Source organism: Malurus melanocephalus, unplaced genomic scaffold, assembly GCF_030028575.1.
Source record: "Malurus melanocephalus ecotype Western Australia unplaced genomic scaffold, MMel_1.1 scaffold_116, whole genome shotgun sequence".
In the NCBI taxonomy this organism is placed as follows: Eukaryota; Metazoa; Chordata; class Aves; order Passeriformes; family Maluridae; genus Malurus; species Malurus melanocephalus.
The window spans coordinates 1,564,944-1,587,056 of record NW_026623348.1 but is presented as its reverse complement, the minus strand read 5'-3'; the positions used below and the strand labels follow the sequence as shown (position 1 = coordinate 1,587,056).

The 22,113-nt window shown below is 39.2% G+C and overlaps 1 protein-coding gene across 1 annotated transcript in view; it reads right to left on the bottom strand.

Annotated features, from left to right (window-relative positions):
• Positions 1–10,950: 10,950 nt before the first annotated feature.
• The window catches only part of GALK2 (galactokinase 2), a 43,401-nt gene continuing 32,238 nt past the window's right edge, over positions 10,951–22,113 (bottom strand). The window contains exons 9-10 of the mRNA XM_057369905.1: positions 17,722–17,923; positions 10,951–11,422 (exon numbers count right to left, since the gene is read on the bottom strand). Of these exons, the coding sequence (XP_057225888.1) occupies positions 11,215–11,422; positions 17,722–17,923 (410 nt within the window). The 3' untranslated portion in view covers positions 10,951–11,214. The remainder of the gene's footprint in view (positions 11,423–17,721; positions 17,924–22,113) is intronic.

Genomic DNA, 22,113 nt, shown 5'->3' with positions numbered 1-22,113 from the left:
AGAAGTTTAAGGGACTGGGAGGTGTGTGCACTGCACAAAGTGCCATTTGTACATGGAGCACAGGCAAAATCAGTCACACAATGGTTTGGTTGGAAAACACCTGAAAGATCATCCAGKTCCAGCTCCCTGCCATGGGCAGGGACACCTCCCACTTGCTCAAAGCCACATCAACCTGGCCTTAAACACTTCAGGGATGGGCCATCCACAACCTCTCTGAGTCGCCTGTCCCAGTGCCTCACCATCCTCACTTCTTCCTATTATCTAATCTAAACCTGCCCTCTCTCAGTTTTAGGCCATAACCCCTTGTCCCACTGCTTTGTGTCTTACTAAAAGGTTTGTCTGCAGCTCTCCTGGAGCCCCTTTGGATATTGGAAGTCTTTGCACACACCTCTGCTGTAGTTATTTTTCACTTCAGTAGCCAGGTGAGTGGGGACAGACAGATAGAAAGACACTGACCTTGTGAGACTGAATAAATACTACTCTTTACCACCCTAGAAATCCAGGATCACTCATACCAGTCTGTCCAGACACACTCTTTTAAAACATCTGAGACAGAGCAAAGTATCTGTGTTTTATTTCTTGTGTTAGTAGTAGTGYTTTTTTCTAGTTTCCAATGACAGATCTATTGATTCCAAATAACGTCATTTAATCTTTTAAGATACTGAAAGTRGATTAAACAACCTTCTTAGCACCATTTTTCATCAACTGGTTCATTATCTGTAGAGAAATCTCTTCACATAGCATTTTGTCTGAGAGGGGGGAAGCATGGAAAATGTACTAAGGGGAGATTCAGTTTATTAACATTTTGATGGAAGTGTGATGTGTGTGCTAAAGTACCAACAAAATGTTGTGTGTGATGTTTATATTTTTGTTAGAAGAGGATTCAGTTTGCAAACATCTACTTAAAGATAAGAAATATATGACAGATGAAGAAATAAGTTGTGAAATAAGAATGTTGTGAACATATAAATACTGTGCCAAAGGAATTCACAACCATTGCAGAGTTTTGCTTTACATACTTGTGATATTAAAAGCATCATWCCTGGGTAATGTACTAACAAAAGCTGTGATTCTGTCAATATTTATTAGCTRTGTTACTAAAATGCTTCTTTAGAATACAGAGAATTATGGAGGGAACACAATAATGCATGAAGAAAAACTGAGGGTTTTTTTCTCTACTGATCTGCAGTTGCAGATATGAAGTTGCAGTAATATTAGGCATGATATATTTTGAAAACTAGGCAGAAAAGCCAGAGGTGAATGCCATCTTTAAGTTGGTTGTGTAAGTTGTACCATCAGTGGTTTTGAACAGTGCTGAATTTATGTTGGACTTTTCCTTTTATAACCAGTATTTGTGCTGGGTTGTTTTTACATGTTTTACATGGGTTTTTTTTGGGCTCTCCTTTCTAATATGTTTTAATGCTTTCAATGCTCACAAAAGCAAAATGCTTTAGCCTGAGATAAGAACCAGTTAGTCATATTAAGGTAATGGTATGATTGTAGTAAATTGCAGTTCAAAGTGTGATATACTAGTTTAATTATCGATAAAACTTTATCACACACCTTGAGGTTTTTTTGAAAGCAGCTGTACCCCAAATCTGGCATTGTTTTTTAAAATAACTCTAGCTTGCAGGTGTTTATGTTCCATGCTTGTTTTAATCTGCAGTTTTTCTGCTTGAAATTGAGAATGTTTTTCTGTAACATTGGATCATTCCATCAATCTTTGTCAGAAATTCTGATCCCTTCTTGCACTGGTATCTCCATTAAGTAGTACAATACTTTTTCTTGGTGAAAACAAAACCTTACTTAAAAAAACCTCAATATAAATATTTTGTAATATGAGTGTAGGCATCACTTAGTCTCTTCTGTTATTCTTCTCAGTTTGATAATATCCTTAATTGACATTTATCCTGTTTTTCCAGCCCTCTTGTATTGGCTCAGATATGAATTCATGTCTGTGCTCCTCAGATATCAGTGGCCAATGTCGTTTATCTCCTGCATTCTTCATGCACATGATACTGATGATGCTGTACCATATCCCCTGACTTGAAGAGTAACTGTCCTGAAGTTTACAAACAACTACACCCCTTTTGACTCCCTGACCAACCTGTATTGTGTTTGAAAACCTTTCTTCAGAAGTTTTTGCCAAGATGGTTTAAACCAGCTGGGGCAGGGAGGAGAAGAATGTATTACTCAAGTCTCACCCATTTATTTTGTTTCCTTTTTCTGCTGTGATCCACAATAGCTGGGACAGTTTTCTCTTTTCTAGACTGAGACAGACCACAGTAATGCAGACAATCTCAGCAAGTGGTTTGCCTAAAAGACAGAAACTTAAAAATACAGAAAAAAGGTTTGATTGATTCCTCATCTTGTTATCCTTGAACCTAACATATGATTTAAAATGTCTGAAGTGAGACTGCACATCAGCTTGGTTATTTTACTTCTGTTAGATTTTCAGGGAATAAGACTGACTGAGAAACATAAATCAAGCCTCACAGAATGAAATGAAACTCCTCTCATATCTGGAGTCTAGCTTTATATATGGACTTTTAGTTCTACTATGGACCTGAACTATACTCTTTGATCCAAACATCTAACAATCTTGAGGAAGTTGAGAGTATTTTGTGAATTTGGACATATTTCTATCTGGCCGGTATCTTCCTGAATATAGAAAGGACTCATCTGTTGTGTGGTACAGATATTCAGAGCCCTTTGTTCTTTTTATCTTAAAGAGGTTTCAGAAGCAAAGATTTACTAATTAATTATGTTCTTTCACTGAAAGAACTTAGAACTTGTTTTATTACAATGTTTTTTTGAGGATTTAAGGAAGACTTACTTGAGTTTCTCTGAAACCTCTTCTCCTGGGATTCTTAGAATGTTGGTTTTCTGTATATTCAAGAGTTTGCACACAAGACATTAAAGAAAACCGGTTTGCCACTGTTTTTCAGCATATTCAGCATGGGGATGCCTCAGCTTGCTTGTAAAATTTCAGCAGCTTCTGTTACAACAGGGCAGCCCTTCTTCAGTGGATTCAGGGCTCAGATTATGTGTTATGGCAGTTTAACTCCACTGACTTCAACAGATTTCGCAACATCATATAGAAGAGTGGAAAACTTTTTTTTCCCAACTTTCAGTGTGGCATTTTTATATTTGTCATTGTTTTTATGAACTTTACAAGGACAAATTGTAAAACTTGTTATTAGGCTGATTAATGGGATAAAAAGAAAATTTTAGACTTCTTGTGAAACTGATTATGTTTTTCTCAGCAGATTTTAGGTGACTATTCACATTATGAGCACAATTCTGTCTAAAAATAAGTTGTGTCCACTTCTTTATGGGTTTATTGAGAACAGAAATTTCCACACCATTCTCCCTTCAATGTGACCACAATGGGCACTTGTAATTTGTCCATTTATAAAAAAGAATAAAGTAGCAAATTGGCCACCATAAACTGTTAGTATATCCACTTTTGCTGACATGTTTATTGTAGTTTGCAATATGCATGATGTTGATTTTCAAAAATGTTCCATTTTCCTTTTTGAGAGTATGAATTATAAATTCATTAATCACAGAAATCAAGACTATAATGCGACTCAGGAGTTGGAAACACTAAATAGAACTCATCTATGTCATCCTCAAAAAACGGGAATGTTGAAATTTTTCATAGTTTGATTAAAAGCCCAAAACCTTCTATTCATTGTACAGCTGAAGCCGAGCAAGTCAGATAGTTTTCATGAGCTTTTGTAATGAGCAAAGGGCAGCTAATGAACATGTCAGGAAATGTGTAGAGAAAACCTAAAAAGGGACAAATACGTACATTTCAGTGCACCACACGGGACCTTATATAGCATAGAATCTCATAAAATAAACATATAACTTTGCCTAAAGTCTGAAAGTAGTTTTAATGTTTTGTTTTTATGGTATGTTTCAAAGGAGAGGAACTTGACTCCAAAAAACACATCTAGGAATTAAAGATGGCCCCTAATGAACAGACAAAGGAACAAAAAAAAAAAAGAAGCCTTTGCAGCCTTAAAAGTAGAGTTCAAAATATCATTCCTCTTACAAAATATTTCCTGAAAATAGGCTTGTGGAGCACAAAAGTCAATTCTGGAAATGCGAGAACTATGAAAGCAAGTCCAGTAGTCGGCACTTTCAAAAATAAATAAAACCATCAGGCAACAACTGTATGCTAATTGCATTTAAGAAATAAAAGACCACCTACATAGAAATAAAATAAATCTCATTAGTGGAGCTAAAGCAGATAGCTGAGATTCAAACTCTGCTAACCAAACCCCTTAGGCTCACCAGAAAGAGCTTATGAAGTCACTGCCATTTTCCTTAGGATGGGACAGAGCTGTAAAAATCCCCCGTGTGCCCCTCACTCGAGCTCTCGTGGCTGATGTGCATTTCCTGTTGTGCTCTCACTTGCAGAGGAGCCAACAGATTGTTCTTGAATGAACACAGCTAAGGCAGGGGAAAGGAGTCACCCAGAGCAGTTGTGTGCAAGAGGCTGAGCAGAGTATGGTACTGAGAAATCCCACAAATCATGGCAGTGCTTTTCAGTGTCAAACAAAAAAAAATCAATTAATTTAACCATTTAATTTGTTTTATGAAAAATCAACTTTACAAAGGCATACCACTGCAATCTTGTAATCAAGGAAGTTAAACATTTTATGTTTTTTTGGCAGGACAATAAATTTTGAAGGTTTTCAGTAACAATAGTGAGAGGCCTGTAGGTCCATCTCCTCAAGCAGCTCCCAGTAMCCATCCTATTCCCTCTAGAGGAAGTATTGAAAATCATTTGCAGCCAGTGACCCCTCTCTCCCTGCTGGCCATCATCAGGTTATAGATCTTCAGAAACAAAAGCTGCCCAGGCCTCCACTTACTCCCTCAAATGGTCTTCTGAAAAGAAAAGGGAAAAAAAWATAAAAATCWAGGCTATTCAAAGCTCATCATCTATTCTGCTGCTGACATTGTTGGATTGGCTGTGGAAAGATTGCAGGGGAATTTGACTGGATATATTTGTAGGCCAAGGCCTGACCATCACCAACTTGCAAAAACGCCCAACTGCTATTTTTTCCTTGACCTTTAACCCTCTGTCCCCCMATTTTTCCATTCACAGTTAGTATTTAGCTCTAAGTTTAGGATTGAACTGTAGAGCTTTAACTTAATCTAATGGAAGTTCTGTAAATCCTTGCTAGATGTTTTTGGTTCTGATTTTAGCTCCTGTTTTTGGTTAGACTTTTTAATTCAGCTATGAAAGTTAGAGCTTTATGTTCCTCAATAAAATTAGGTTCAGCCCTTCAAAACTTACTATCTGTGCAGCTGCTATCGATGTTTAAAAGTGGTGCTCTGATTTTTTTTTTTTTCTCAAGTATAGGGTCTTGTCTGAATTCTTTTCTAGATAGAAGCCTGAAAACAAAGGAGACAGCATCAAGAAAGAATGTTCACCGGGAGAAAGTCAGTAGGAAATGCTTCAGCATTAATCAGAACAATTTAATTCTGTTGATAATCTATTAATAGAACACAATTAAAAATCTTGCTCAAAGTCAGAACAGCTTAGCCAACAAAAATAAATACATTAATTTCTCACATGAGGGACAGATAAGAAACGAGAAAATGTAAAACAACCTGAATAAAAACTTGCACCATTTGATATTTGGCAAAAAATATGGTCTTTAATAATATTCCTGGGGAATTACTGTAAGAGCTTCATACAAACCTGCTTCAGTGTCCCTTGAAAAATTGATTTTGATTTTAAAAAGAGAAGCCCACACATTTGGCTTGATCATTGGCTGATAGAATATATTATTATTCCCACCCCAAATCACACACAGCTTGGCTGGAAAGAAGAAAGCTGCTTGGGCACTAGTTGTATTTCAGTCTGAAGTACATMTAATCTTTATTGAGTTATTTGAGCTTCATGTGCCAAGTGCAGAAAGTTGTGCTTTTGTGGAAAGAGAAGGGTTTTTTCTCTTTATAATGTTAATGTGTAATTTTGGCCAACCAAAAAAGGTTTAGGAGACTATASCCGTTCTCAAAATGCATTAGACTTTAAATCCAATAAATATATTCAATGCTTTTGCATAAATCCTCATTGGTTTGTGCTTCTGCARGAAGGACTGCTAGTAAAAATCAATTTCAAACATTTTCATAATCAATTAATTCTGAAAGACATCCTTAATGTCTTCTCAGCTGAAGCTTAAACATTTTTTACTTGTCTGCAGATTTTCCATTACTTGGTCTGGCATTTACGATGGATTTGGTATGACTGCCTTAAATTCCATGTGAGATTTGGGCACACGAGTTTTATGTGCACGTTCTCACTGTTTGTTATGGTRTTGTGTGGACTGTTTGCAGGGAGCATGGGCTGGGTAAATCCACATCATGCTGAAATCAGTGAGCAAATCTGCAGGGGCTCCAGAAAATGTTCRTCTGCAGGTTGTGCTGGTCAAACAATGGAAGCTGACCTGAGGAAGAAGCTCWGCTCAGGAAGCAGCAGTTCCAAAGTGGCAGCTCCAGCTCTGTGCTGCTCTCCGAGGTGCGGGAGCATTGCAGAGGAGGAACTGGGGCACTGTCCMCCCTCGGCACAGTGACAGCTCTCTGGAAACCCGGGGCTGTCAGGGSATCTGTGCTCTGTTGTGTCTCCCAGAATCTCAATTACTTGTGACACAAGTCCAAGRGCACAGGGCAGAGTATGAGAGATAAGGTCAGTGACAGAGTTAATCTCCTGTCTCTGTTTTACGGGATATTGAATCTCGGAAGAGCACTCAATGAAAGAACTGGCTGAGCTGCAGAGCTGAGGGAGGACAGATGTGTTGGCAGCATTGCTTGGCACTGCTTCCCCTGCCAGTCTTCTGTGCCCTGGGAAAATCTGTCAAACGGAGCTGTATCACATCAAGCAATTTTCAGTCAGTTTTACCTTCCCCACTGTAGTCCTTTAGTTCCCTAGCACTGTGAATTAGTCTCTCTTATCAACACCGAGCCTTCCATCTCAAAATTAATGTGCTGCACTATTCGCAGCTTTCATGACGTTAAGTCTTACCAGTCCAGTGTCCATGCTACTGACACTTCATAGTGTTATAGAGTTCACTTTTTCTTGATGAACCTCACAATGGCAAGAATCAGGGAGCACTACCTCAGTCCTGCCCAGAACAGCTATGATTTGCAAGGTATCTTTTTTTAGAACAGGATRTCTCTTGTGAATGTTGTGTGTGTATCTTTAAACTAGATCGGGTTGGGATTGGCACACAAATAAACTTCATAGTTAGCTGAAAATACAAATCTTTCACTTGACTGAAGMTGTAGTGCAGCAGTTGCTCCAACATACCAAGATTATTAAAGAGGCACACGGACTCGGAAAGGAATTTCAGAAGGATTATACTGACTAAGTACGCAGCAGTTGCTAAAATAGAAGTTGGCATTCAGATYATATTAACTAGAAACCAATATTTCCCAAAATGTTATGTAAGTAATTACTATATATTAGGTTGCCATATATCCATGTGWGTGTGCTGTGTCCAAGACAGCAAACGTCAAATACACAGTCGTGATCCCTTCCCGTCAAGTGAATGGTAAAACTGCTCCCAGGCTATTTCAGAGGACGAGCGTGTTCCTGTGCATAAGACACACAGTCAGCAAATGCAGTGATGAAAATGTACATGTCAGTGGGATTACCATAATGCAGAGTATTAATATGGCACCAGGCAATGATGCTGCACCCGGATGTCTCACGGTGTCTCCATTCCAGATCCTTTTTGGAATGGTTTAGAGCCCATTTACTGCACACCAAGATTAAATTCATGATTGAATGAGTTACAGGCAGGCATTAAAACAAGATAAAATTACACTCCATGGATAAWCATAGTTTGAGCTAACCTTTCTTGGATGCGGGGGGAACACAGTGACAAAGGATGAGGAAATGGCTGAGGTACTTAAGGACTGAGGCACTTAAGGACTGAGGCAGAGGAGGCATTAATAGCAGGAGCAGTTGTTCTCTGGGTCCCAAACCCCCTGAGCTGGAGAGAGGGACAGGGATTAGAATGAAACACCTGTAATCCACGGGGAGATGATCAGTGACTTCACTGCCACTTGGCTTCAACACTCAMAGGTCTCTGGGGCTGAATGGACCCACCCAGGGGAACAGAGGGATCTGGTGGAAGGGCTCACTGAGCCACTTTCCATCATTATCACCAGAGGAGGTTTAGATTGGATATTTGGAAAAATATTCATGGAAGGGATTTTCAAGCACCGGAACGGGGTGCTCAGGGCAGTGGTGGAGTCACCATTCCTGGAGGGATTTAAAAGACAAGCAGATGTGGCGCTTGGGGACACAATTTTTGGTGGGCCTGTCCGTGCTGGGTAAATGGTTGGACTAGAGGGTCTTAGAGGTCTTTTCCAACCCAAACAATTCTATGATCTGATTTACCAACTGGTGTTATTCTAGCTATAGAAGAGAATTTTAAAAGTTATTCACGAAAAGCTATTAAAAATACAGACCTGGAAAGACTTGCTTAGGCAATATGCTCATGAGCTGCTTTAGATTTAGAAATTTTCATCAAAATTGAAATCTTGCTTTGTTAGACACTAGCTGCTCATCATTCTCATGCTCTGATCATTGGGGAGTTTTAACATTATGTAGAAACKTATCTTTAAAGGTTTAAAAAGCAAAGAAAAAAACTTCCAAAACACTCATTTGTTCTTGCTTTTTWAAAAAGAAACACTTACTTCCTATATACAGTCAGTAAATAAAAATGCCTGAGTGCCCTTTTTATGTAAATAGATTGAATTCTGTAGTTTTTTCGATTAAACTTATGTCTAAATTATACTGGGAAAGAGACTGAAGCAATAAAAAAGGAAAGAAATTTTTCAGAAGTTTAGAACTTTTGGTTTTATTCTTTTATGCTCTGCTAGTTTTCTGGGTTTTTTTTCCTTTGTTTATGAGAATATAATTTATAAGATTCATTGACAGAAAAATTTTGAAATGTACTGCAGCCTGTGTGTTTTGGGGAAGATTCTATGACTTCATGTGTCATGTTCAACCTAAAAAAGAAAAAAATATATATATTTTTATTCTGCTCATACACTGATTAGTGCTTTCATGAATCCAGCTGAACTAAAGTTCAAATATCAATTCAGTGCAAATATTTTAATGAAAGGACTGGTATGTGCTGTGTTCTATTCCATTTTTATGACAGGATAATAAATAGGATGGYTTAAACTCAAGATTGTATTTCATTAGGCAGTTGGTGACAAAGTGATGGCATTATTTTCTTCAAAATCTCTATGGTTATCTTAGACTTTCCTGAAAATCCTTACCTGTTTTTTTTTTTTTTTGTTTGTTTGTTTTGGAGTCCTATGTTTGCAGCTTTATTTGAAAGCGTGGTATATCTACTGTAGATTACAAATGAATTACAAGATACTCAGTTTCAAAGAYGGCAATAGGGAATGTTTAGGATTAGCCCATTCTATAATTCTGCCTGTTGTTCAGAACTGTTTCCCCTATCCCTTGCTTTCCCCTTCTTGTGTGCATCCTTTTAACCATCCTCCCTCCAAACCATCTTTGCATCTCCCCTCCTTGTGCCCAGACCCCATTCTTTTCCTCTCCAGTGCTTGATTTACTTGACCCAAGCACTCTGTTCCACACTACTCCTGATTGTCAGAAAACAGAAATCTTCTCTATTACTGCCATGACATGGCCCCTCTGAGGTTCCTGAAAAGATCTGGTAGTTTGCATTGGCTGTTGTTCATCTGCTGTGCTCAGATTTGGCAGAGTCTTCTCATAGAATTAGGAGCCTCTGAGAATTTGGGTTTGGCCTGAATTAGCATGGGTAATGTACAGAAAATCTGAGAGATCTCTAATTTGATGCAGACTTCTGGACATTAACTTGTGCTCAGCATCACAAAAACATGCCCAGGGCCAACTCGTGCTGTGTCTTTTATGGCTGCAAGAGCTGTGACAGGACAAAATCTTCTCTTTGGTTTTCTTTGGAAAAAGCAGAGAAGTGGAAATTCGTGCAAGAGAGAGGCCATAGGTACACAGATGTAYATCTGTGGTTTGCATATTCAAACTTTTCCCCTGGGAGCAGGGTTAGGACATCTTTGGGAGGCTCCTGATGTCCTTCTGCAATCACAAGCATTTCATGAGGAAGTGGGTTATGAATTGAAGGTCTGTCCTGCCAGAGCAGTTACAGCCTGGAGATGYTGGAGCAGAAAGTGGGAGCAAGGTCAGGATTTGTCAGTAATGGCAATGACATTTTCCCTTGGTCCTACCTAGACCTTATTTTGCTTAGTACAGTTGAGAAAATTATCTCATTAATTATTTCTTATAAATTTTAATTTTTTACATGGTCAGTGGATTATATTTAGTCTTTTGTAATACTTTTGCATAAAATGCAAATGGTCTACGATGTAGAAGCACAGCTGGGACTCAAATATCAGAGTATAATGTTTAGATAACTCAATATTCTACTTTGCTTCATTATTTGTTCATTCATTTAGGTTGTCGTATCATACAGCTCACGAATGGCATTCATTTTTGTCGAAACTTTCATACCAAATCATCTTGCACAAAGATACCTAGGAAATATCACTAGGAGAAAAGTTGTCCTACTTAAAATAAATTATTTCTAACACTTTACTTGGCCTGCAGGGGCTCCTCCAATATTATCATTAATTACAACAGGAATTATCCTACTTATGGAGAATATAAAACTTCAAATATTTAGCAAGGTCCTTCCAGTTTTTTGAATGTTTTCAGTTTAATCTTCCTTTTTATGGAACACTCAAAATAATGTCCAGGACCCGAAGAGAAAAAGCGCTGAATAGCCCTGCAAACACTGCAGGGTCCCCACCCTCTGCTGAGGCAGCTCAGTGCACACCTGGTCTCCCTCTGGCTACAGGGAAAAGGGAAAAGGGAAAGGGAAAAGATGAGAGAGACACTGTAACMAAGTATCATCTTTATTTTGATTTCAGTTTTCCCTGTCAATAGGTTTTAGTAAATCAACATTTATACTGAAAGATATATTTAATATGGGGGRAAAAAGGACTTTTATAATCAAAGAGTTTTCTTTTAATTGCTTCTTCAGAAACACATTTTGATAATAGCAACTGTTCATTACAATACAARCCAGAAAAAGCCTTCATTTACTGTGGCATAGGAAGTACTGCCAGTTCTACATGCTCTACATAGTTTCTTTAAAATTTTTACGTTCTTTAGGCCTCAACAAAAACCAAAGCTCCTCTTCCAGGTTTGGTAGCAAACAGACAATTATTCTCCACTGCTAACCTCTGGCCATCCATTTGGTAATAAGCTTTTTTTACATTTTTTAAGAAAGTGTTCAGCTTGTCAGTAGGCACCATTGACACAGTGCAGCCACCCCATCCAGCTCCAGTCAGACGTGACCCAATGGCCCCAAATTGCCTAAAACAAAAAACAGGGAAAAAAATAATGTGAAATAAACCAAAAAGGGGTACTTTGTCATACATAAAATTCATATAGAAAACTCAGATKTGTTTTGGGTATTCCCATGTCACCTGATTTTTCTGACGTTCACTYGCTTTTATGTAACACTGCAGCAATTTGCAGTTACCCTTTTGGACAGGAGAAAAGTGYTGATGCTTTAAACTGCAATTCCAAAATTCTGTCAGTCCCAAAAGTCCCCCTGTTTTGTAATGCTTCAGCATCAGCTGATGTTAGGATCTCAGTGAGGCTGAGATGAAGAAAGCAGGAGAAGAAAGGAACTGTGTTAGCAACATTCATAAGACATCAGAAGTGAAAACAGAAATACATGACAAAAATAACAAGAGAGGGTTCATAAACTAATKGCACAGGATGTAGGCATGCAAGCCATTTTCTAATGTGGCAAAGACAAATAGCTCTATTCTTCCAGGACAGATCTAAACCATGCTGAAGATTCACAGGCTTCTGCAGGACTGCTGAGTGTGCCAGTSGAGAAAAGCAGAGTTCAGAGACTCTCAAAAAGTCAGTCACTGCACAMTGTATAAATAAACTCACATAAACTTCTGTTTATGCTGAATGGACAGAATTGGCYATCTCTCTTTAGAGGAACCTCATGAACTTAAGACTGACAGCAGTAGAGGTRAAGTAAGAATGTAGTCCCAAAAGAAAAACATGCTCTTACTGAGGAGTGTGAACAGARAGAACAATGACAAATAAACGACATCCAAAATATAAACCATTCCCTGCTCCAGATACTGGCCTGCTAGAAATGTCCTACAGCAAATCCCATGCTGTTACACTGCAAGACTCAGATGCCATCTCATTAGAATTTAGAGTGGTTTTCAATAGTTTGCTTACCTATGCTCCTGTGATCTTTATTTAGATCAGAAAAAGTAGGAAAATACTGTGTGATAAATTACTTTGGGGCTTTTCTAACTGAGTGAGAACAGAACCAGTCAGATTTAGAAAACTCATCTGAAATCTTATTCTTGTGGGAGATCTAATCTGATTTACAAACAAATACTTTGATGTGTTTCCAATAGCCATGCAGAGAGAGATTTGCCAGCCCTAGAGTAAGTTAGAGACAGCATCATGTGAATAACATTGGAAAATGACAGCTCATTCGGAGTGGGCTGTTGTAATTTTTCATGTGTGCATTTTATGTTAAATGGATCTGCTGTAGTGCTGGGTTAGTAGAGGTTTAGGTCATATTTCAAGCAAGTACTTGCATATGTGTTTGATTCTAAACACACATCTCTTCTTGAACAGAAACACTTTTTTCAGCGTGTCTGTGTGGTGCCACCCTTCATATTGACTCGATTTTATGTTCATTCTGCATTTCCTGTTGGTGTTTTATTTTACTTATTGTTATTCCTGTAAGCCAGTCATTCTCTGATGCAATTTTGGTAGTTTCTAGCCCATGGAGTAACCTCCTAAAATGAGCAGGATCCAATCCAGTCTCAGTTGCAATCAATAAAGAAATTCCCATTGACTTTATAAGGCCCAATCCATTTTTCAGAGTCTGTTAAATCAGCTGTCTGTACTCATTTGGTCTGTTACCTCAGTCAAAACTTCGTATTTCAGATGGTGTCTGGCTTTTATTTTGGTAGGCAACTGAAATCCCTTCAGAATTGTTCTGAACCGTTTAYTGATTTCATAATTCTCTGTGGTCATGCTCATGCCTCGTTTTTACTGAGTCATTTTAAAATACTTAGTTGAAATAAAGCATAAAGTAGACAGAAAATAYGTCTGTTGCAGAGTTCAAGTTGCTGTGTTTCAAAATACTGTGGCCTAACAGTGTCAAATGTGGTGATATCAGACACTTGGGGCTTACGGCTGAGGAACTTGATRAGCAGTGCATGAAAACTGGGTACCTGACATTGCACAAATTCAGGAGTGAGCACCTAATTCCGTCTCTGCAGGAGATGTGGTCCGAGGGAATTATCTGGATCAAACACAAGGAAGTTTTCTTTGGAGCAGGTCTGAAACAGTCTCATTAAATCTTAATCAGTTCAGTACTAAGCTGGACCTCCTTGGTAAAGTGGGATTCCTGGCCAGACACTGTTCTTGTGCGCTGCCATCTAAATGGGTTTTTGAAGAGGAGTCTGAGCAGGCAGTGTTGTGGATGGGGAGCTCACTCTCGCAATGGGAAGTGTGGATTTCATGTGTGGGAAAGGCCCCGTGTGCTGCCTGGGCTGTGCTACAGCACCAGGACACGGAATTCAGGGAGAGATGGAGCACACAACAAGGACAACGTGCCTGGAGTCAGGGCTGGGGGCACTCAGATCCCCCTCCCAGCTTCTGGCCTTTGCTTCTGGAAGCATTTATGTATCTTGTTCCAGTCTTCACTGGATACAAAGAGAATTCGCTTATGGAGGTAAATGAGAGTAAAAGTATGAGTACTGCAGCAAAGGAAAGAAGAATAAAAGAAGAAAAGAGGAAAAACAGAAATTGCATCATTTGRTGTATGGAAACAGTAGGCAAGACATGGCAGTAGTCAATTTTAGAAATAATTGTGCTGTTAAGATGTGGCAAAAAAAAGCAATATTTTTAATTTGGAATACTTAAAATTAGCAAGTAGCTTTTCAGAAAGCTTGAAGTTAACATGATAAGATTTAAATTTATAAATGGGGAGGATTACACTTATTCTGCTATGTAATTTAGTTTGCATTTGAATAGCGTCTTTAAGCCTTTCTGGCTTTGTTGAAATTTCAAATTATTCCACAATTGYAGGGTTTGCAGCTTTAAGAAAAGCATCAGTGGTAATGGTAAGAGTCTTGATAAAATACAGAATTGTCTTGGCTACCATAATGGACTTGGATGTAAGAATCAATCTGTGTCTCTTAAAAGTCATCAGAATTCAGCTGTCAGGTAAGAGGCATGGCTGGGAACACAAAAATTAACAGGATTTCTAGCATTAAAAATTAACAGRATTTCTAGCATTAAAACATGGAGAATATGAGAGTGAAAGTAAGTTAGGTGCAACACTAAGGACAGAGATTTTCAAGAGTGCCTAACTTATTCAGGAACTCTCATCCAATTTTTTGTCCCTTAATTGTTTRGTAAATCTGCTGTGTTACCTGCTTTGAAAGACTAACAGGTAAAACAGCTACTAACAACATGACATAGGTTAGAGAAAGTACAAGTCTTTTGTCTTTACAAAAAGGAAAAAAAAAAAACCCAAGTGACCAACTCGTGGTTACAGTTTTCAGCACTACAAACCACAGCAAGTATGGATCCCTTTCTTTCTTGGCAGAGGTCATACAGTAAAACATAAAGATCTAGGCAAAACAGAAAACATCTGGATATGCAGATTATTCTTCACAGTTTAAACCTTGTAAGGAGAGAGCAGCAGTAGACTCAGGCAATTCTGTGGAATGTATTTTTGGAAAAGCTTTTGAAAGTAACAGGGCAGCTGTATATCATCCTAAGTAAAGAATGTAGTTTATGYAGTTCCTGGCCATTTCTATAATCACATCAGCCAAGTTTTCCTAGAGTGACTAGTGATTTTATGTCTTTTAGGTTTTTTAATGTACAACTTGAGAAAAGTTAAGACTTTTTTTTCCAAAAATTAGATGCTGGCTTAAGCTGCATTGATCCAGAATAGCTATACATTTTTAGAAATCTAATTACTGAACCAGAAAAAGATTTAGTGCTAAACTTCTAAAGAAGAAAGATGAATTTTTTAGGAAATACTGTTGATGGGACAAGATTGTAAAGAATAATGAACAAATAATTTACTTCTTTCTGTGCAAAGAATACAATAAAACCCCAATTAAATAATTTTAATATATAAATTTGAAATAATTTTACATGAATGACACTCCCCTGTGGTACTTAGCTCTGCCCATCACATTCTTTGGGGTCTTCTGCTGGTAAATCAGAATTGCTATGTAACATGGGCACACAAGTCACATTTTTTCCTTTACTATATATATTTTGTTCCCTGGAGCAACAGGCTGTTGCTGCCCTCCTCACTGCTCTACTGGAATGTAGCACAGGTTCCATGCTGCAGTGCAGATATGGCCACTTTGTACCTGCTTGTTTTCCCTTGCACAGGGCAGGAGARTTTCCTTCCAGCTTTTCTAAGAACAGGCCCTGCCAAAATGGGCTCCTCAGATCTGCCAAGTGCAGTCATTGGATGCCACTGATTGAGGCACCCAGCTCTGAGCAGTTACTGTACCTAAAAACAGTGCAGATGTTAAGTTTTAAGCCTCTTGCCCTCTCAGAACAGGCACTGCTGATGCCTTGCACGGGATTCAAGACTTTGCTGCCCAGAGCTCAGTTCCTGTATTCAGCTGACCCTGGAGAAGTTCTCCCTTCTCACACACAGATCAGCAATTCCCTTAAAGCAGCTGGGAKAACTCTGGTGGAACTGCCCTGCTGAGTGACTGTCACAGCTCATTGTATGATGTGCTCACTATGTGATACAACAAACTGATCACAGCCTGGGGATTACTCCCTGGATTGGCTCCCAAGAGAAGAATCAAAACTTCTGCTCAACTGCTATCAGTCTGTCCAGTGGCTATMAGGCTGCTTTGTGTTTTATCACAAAACAGCACGTGTATCCCACATGCAAACTAATCTGTCAATGTCCATAAGTCTCCARTTTTTAAGTTTGTAGCTTTCTGCCACAGAGGCCATTCCATCTTGCCTGCAAAAGAAATCAGACTCATCTAAATAATCCTATTTTGTACTAAGACAGTGTGAAACAGTATTTCCTGACCTCAGGCCTGAAAACACCTGTGTCACCATGMATTTCCTTCTTGGCAGGGCAGTAATGCTCTGGCTTAGGGCAGAGTTTCCCAAACTAAGCACATCGTTCTCCAAGGAGAAGCAGGAACAGTTAGGAGCAGAAGTAGGAAGGTGGTATCACCAGGAGCTGTTATGGGACTGTGSGAAGCAGCTGGGACAGGGTGGCTGGGGCAGAGGCAGAGATGGAGTAGAGGTGGGAGAGCCCAGGTGAGCAACTGTTTATTTCCCCAAGTCAAGGTTAAATTATCACCTACCGCTGAATTCCTTCTATAGGCACTGACTTTAGATCAAAGTTAGCRTAAGATGTCTGTCCCATGATTAAATGTACCAGAAAAGCAGAAATTAGGAAGGACTCAAATGTGTGTATTGTTTCATGCTGACGCTGTGGTAGGGCTGAAATGCTATGTAAGATGTGAAGTACTAAGTGCTCATTATTTTGTGTATTAACGTGCTTGTAGCAGATCTCATTGTCTCCTGTAGCTGAGTTATGAAATCAACAGCCTGACACCCTAACAACCTGTGTGTGGGAGAAGAGAAGGGACAAAACRGCACTCAGGGAATGTGCTCTGGAGTTGAGAGAGATTGTTTCCTCATGAACAAACTGAGTTAGGAAGGGATTCCAGCTGAAAGAAAATGCTGAGGCAGAGATGGAAAGCTCACACAGCACAGAGAGAAGTAGTCAGCCCCTGTAACAGTTAACACACTCATTTTTTAAACGGTGAAATGCTATCCAACCTGTCTGATCCTCTAGACAATTTACTTTTTAATTGAAAAAATTCAAATAGCATTTCCTTCATTTCATTATAATTTCAAGACAACCTAAGCTCGCAGAACAGCTTGCTTATGTCCTGGACTCCTGCAGCAGCAGCACTGAAATGGCTAAGAAACATGAAAAAGGTAGATTTAGATTAGATATTGGAAACAAATTCTTTCCTATAAGAATTGTGAGGCACTGGAATAGGTTGCCCAGAGAAGTTATGGATGCCCCAACCCTGGAAGTGTTCAAGCCAGGTTGGATGGGGCTCTGAGCAGCCTAGTCTGATGCAAGGTGTCCCTGCCCATGGCAGGGGAGTTGGAACACAATGATCTTTAAGGTTTCTTCCAACCCAAATTGTTCCATGATACTCTGAATTTTCTGTAATTCTAAGAAATACAAAAAAGGAACAGTTCAGATAGACCAAGTAAGATGATGTTTTATGACTTCTTCTGCTTAAAGAACTTAAAAAAGAATAGCCAACAGTCTAACGTTACACTTGTGATGATGAGTCAGTCCAAAAGCAAAATCTGTAATAAAGCCATAAACCGTAGCTTTCATCTGAAAGTATTACACAGATGTCAGCAGGGAAACAATTGACCATGTAATGTCCCTGCAGGAGATTAATTTTGTAATAAGAGACAAGAATACTTTCATTTTAAGATTGCAATAGCCAAGGATGTCATATTTTCTCCTCAATTCGAACCTTATTCTCCACAGACTATTACTCTTGCTTGTGGTCAGAACTTACAGGCAGATGTCGACCAGGCGATCCAGTTCAGGACAGCTGCACTCATACATCTCCCTGCAGCTGATATGGCTCTGCTTCATTAATTCTCCCAGCAGCTGGAGTGCATTGGCAGGTGCTTCACTGCARATCTTCTGAAATTCCAGCACTCTGGCAGCCTCGCTGTACACGTGCTTTGCACGCTGGTATAACTTAAAGGTGGAAACTAAATGAAAAGAAAACTGCATTAATATTCACTACAAAATATTAGTATTCTCTCTYAGTTTTAGATAAACGTAACAGAGTTATGTTTTTTAGCAATTCATCCTTTATATGAGAACTCTCTGGGCTAAAAATCTTCTGCAAAAGTTTACCTACGTCTTCTTTAAAAGCCCTAATTAAAAATAATGTTTAGAGTTTATCAAAACTCTAATGTACACATTGCTTTTGACAACTTCATGCTCGTACTCTGGTTATTTGCTGTGCCACTGAACAGGTTCAGTGTCACCCCTTACTTTGCAGAGGCAAGGCAGAAGTGCAAGGCTTGGCAGCAACAGCATTAGGGCATTAATCTAAGCTTTCWGGTTTTCAAATAGCAGCAGAACAGAGGCAGGAGAACACCTGGAGGGTCCCCAGTGCCCTGTAGACAGCTGTCAGCCAGCACCTGCTGGCCCAAGGCCCTGTATGTGGCTACTTTAGGCCAAATCTACATCAATTATTAAACTTGCAGATGGACCTTTGATTAAAAAAACCCAACCACCAAACCACAAAAAACACCACTCACTCTTTTTCTTTTTTTTTTCTTTTCTCAACAATGCAGGCCCACTGTGACTGTAAATAATACTGGATTAAAAGTACAGTGAAGAGAACAGGTGCTTTCATGTTGGTTTTCAGGGTTTAGTTTGGTATAGGTTCTTTGCCACAGTGTGAGTGCTGCCTGTGTGGATGTGAAGAGATGCCAAACTCAGACAGGAACTGATCAGTACTGACCTACTACGATCAAAGCCTGGTGCAAGGATTTGCCTAAAATTTTTCTGTTGTGCCATAAAAAAGCAATTCCACTGGGAAGGGTCAGGAGGGTGCCCAAACCTGTGTGGCCATCAGGGTAGAGACCTCCATCAAACCCGAATAATGGGGCATAAAAAGGAAAGAGATGGCTGTGGTTAAAGACTCCACAAACCACCCATATTTACAGGAAGGTTTGGTTTGTAACTAATATCTGAGAATTGATCTGCTGTTCCCAAGCTTGTGCTGTAGTCATTGTTTTCCTCTCCCAATATAGTTCTGTTTGCTTTAATACCATGGCTACTATTAAGGAAGTATTGTTCACAGAAGCATGCTTGACATAATTGAATTTGACTAAATTGGTTTACTTGAGCTATTTGGGTGGTAAATATTAATGGAYTTTAACTTCCATATGGAGTACCTACTGCACCATGTTTCTTATTTTAGCACAGCACATCCTTGTTAGAGCACTTCAGAACATCCTTCCTTTTCTTTTTACATGTAAATTCTCTTTTAGAGTTAGGTTTCTCTCTCAGTTCAGCTCCTGGTGTCTCTTGCTTTCTAAAATGGCTGATMAAACACTCAAATAGAGGTAAAAGGAGAAGCGAGACCAGTTCTATTTAAAATAGAACTCACAGATCCAGACACACAGAGCTCCTACTTGACTGTTCTCTGGAGACGGCCAAGTTTTGGAACCACTTCTGACACTTTCAGCAATCTATATTTGCAAAAATATGTAGAAATCTTCCCTGAAAGACTGAAAATGAAATTAGATCCAGTATGAAGTCTCTCACATTGTACACTCCAGGCAGCAACCCTTACGGACTAAAACTTCATCAGCACCTCTAGCATGCCTTTTTATTTCTCCGAAGTATTTCACAACTGTAAATGCTGAAAATAGTGCTGAGACACAAGTAGTCTAAAATGAGACTGAAACATTTAACATAGCAAATTCTGCTACTGCTGATATTGCTTCTGCTCCTATTTATTTTGTAATTCAATACAGCTTGCTACTGAGAAACCCTGTGCAGTTTGTCTTTTGAACAGGCCTTCTGAAAGCATTTCTAACTAGGACAGAAATGAGAAAATTGAGTGCCCCCCAGAAACATGGACTTGAGAGTATCACACAGGAARAGCATATTTTGGTTTCTGATTTTGTTGCTGCTGGAGTTAGTTGCACTGTGTTTTGCAAAGTGGTACCTCGGTATTTTTGAACGCTAAAGAAAGGCAGCTTGGCTTATTTTTAAGGATGGTTTCTCTTTAAATATTCTTTTCTTATGAGGCATTGTTTTAGAGCGAAGAGATTTCTAAATGTGCATTTGTTTAAGGAATATCTAAAGTTGCGTGAGAGATTGCCATAGCTCACACTCTCTTGTAAATCACCATCGAACAGTAGTAACCCAAAGAATGAACTGAAAACATGTCTGGTTTCAATTGTCGGGCCACAGACTTGCCAAAGGCTGTGATTGATTCGGAGACCACCCTTTGGTAGAGCAATGCTCCACTGGCCAGATTACCTTGAAATCTCTGGGGATGTGCTGTGCTCRTCATGTTAGGAACTGGCAACCAGAATGGGCACTGGGCTCCTGGCAGCCAGCCAGRGCATCCGAGCTGTGTCCTGGGCAGWRCTGGCTCCTGGGAGAGCCTCTCAGTGGAGGAGGGAATTTGCTACCTTGACACAGCTTCCTCTCGACAGGAACACGCTCCTTCCAGGCAGGAGACAGTGGCTGTGTGTCATTTGCAGGCTCCTTTGCAGACGTTTACCAAATTAGTATCGGTTAAAGGCTGGGATCCTGACATCAGCTATTGGTTGGTTATGGGCAGCATTTTATTTCAAAAAAATTATGTTTGTGTTTAAAAAATTTTGTTACAGCTTGGCTTTCTTCTCAGGCAGTTTTCTTCTCAGGAAAAGTTCTCTTCAGGACAGCAAACAGCTYGGTATTCTCTAAGCCTTATTCTAAAATAATTATATGATTCACACATTTTCAGCTTTCAACACCAAATGCCTCTGATAATACAGAAACTTTCTTCTATCTCTTCTGTTTGGACGGGTAGTCCAAACAAATCCTCTCTACCTAACGGAAGATAGAGTACAGATGATATTTCCAAAAGTAACATCTGTACTGGAATCTGTTTGCTACATCACAGCTTGTACATTGGCTCCACTGATTTCCTAAGCCATACTCTGTCACAGTTAGAAGAAACAAAACCAGAGGGCCCACACCTGATTAGTTCATATCTGAGCCAAGGCTGGAGTGGTCTGAAAGAGGAAAAGCAGAAGCCCTCAAAGAAACCTTTGCAGGATTGCACAGAACTGGGTTATATGGTCTCACCCTCTCTGGTGCCCAAAGGCGATCATAAAAAGCAGGGTTTAGGGAACTAATGCCAGATTCTTAAAAGCATGTGGATTCTTAGATCCACTACAGTGTATGGAAATTAGGTAAACAATTAGACCAAAAATGTAAATATACTTTCCTAATCCATCAAACTATAATAAAGGCCTGGATTCTCCCACTTCAACTTACTTTTGAGTTCTCTGAGCTTTGCTCCTGCAGAGGATTTCTGTCAGGTCACCCACAAACTCAGTTCACTTACAAACCACTAAATGCCCTTGAAAGAATGGTGTCATTTTCCAGGGCACTAACACATTGCACTGCAACAAGAACGTTCCAACTTGCTGTGACCCAGCAGACTAACATTAATGAAAGCTTGTTCTAAATCCATATAAAATCTYTAAACAAACAAAAATCTGGGCTATTAGTCCCAAATAATTGTGGGTTAACTAAATATAACAGAAATGTTTACTGTGGATTTTCAACTGTATGGTCATATTTTTAATTTTAGCTTTACAAAAATTGTGCAAACCTGTCCAGTCCATTTAAAGGAATTTTTTTTCTGTGTAAGTAAACGTTGTGGCTTCTCAGCAACTCACATTATTTGTTACAACTTCAACTTCAGCAGATTCCTTTCTTTAGAGGCTTCCTGTACAATTCTATCTGACCTTTAGCTAAAGACCAATCTCTCCAGGCTATATATTTTTTTTCTAGTTGCTTTGACAGCTTCTAAAGATACATTTCACTGTAGATTAATGAGCTACACATGGCTGATGGGACTGTTAGAAATTTACAACCGGAAAAACTCACGGACGCACAATCGTGTAGGGGACAGTTTCTAGCACCATTACTCACGTGGAATAGTACCCTTCTCTGTTAGGCATCCTGCTGATTGAACATGATGAGGGTGAAGGTTTCTGGCTCATAATGTATATAAGAAAATGCTGCCAGATGGCTTTAATTTGAGCCAGATTGTGAACCCCCTACTTGAAGTGGGGAACAGTTACTCCACTGGGACTGCTCAAGTAACTGTTTGCAATTTGGCTTTCTGAAAATAAACCAGGGGACGAGTCATCAC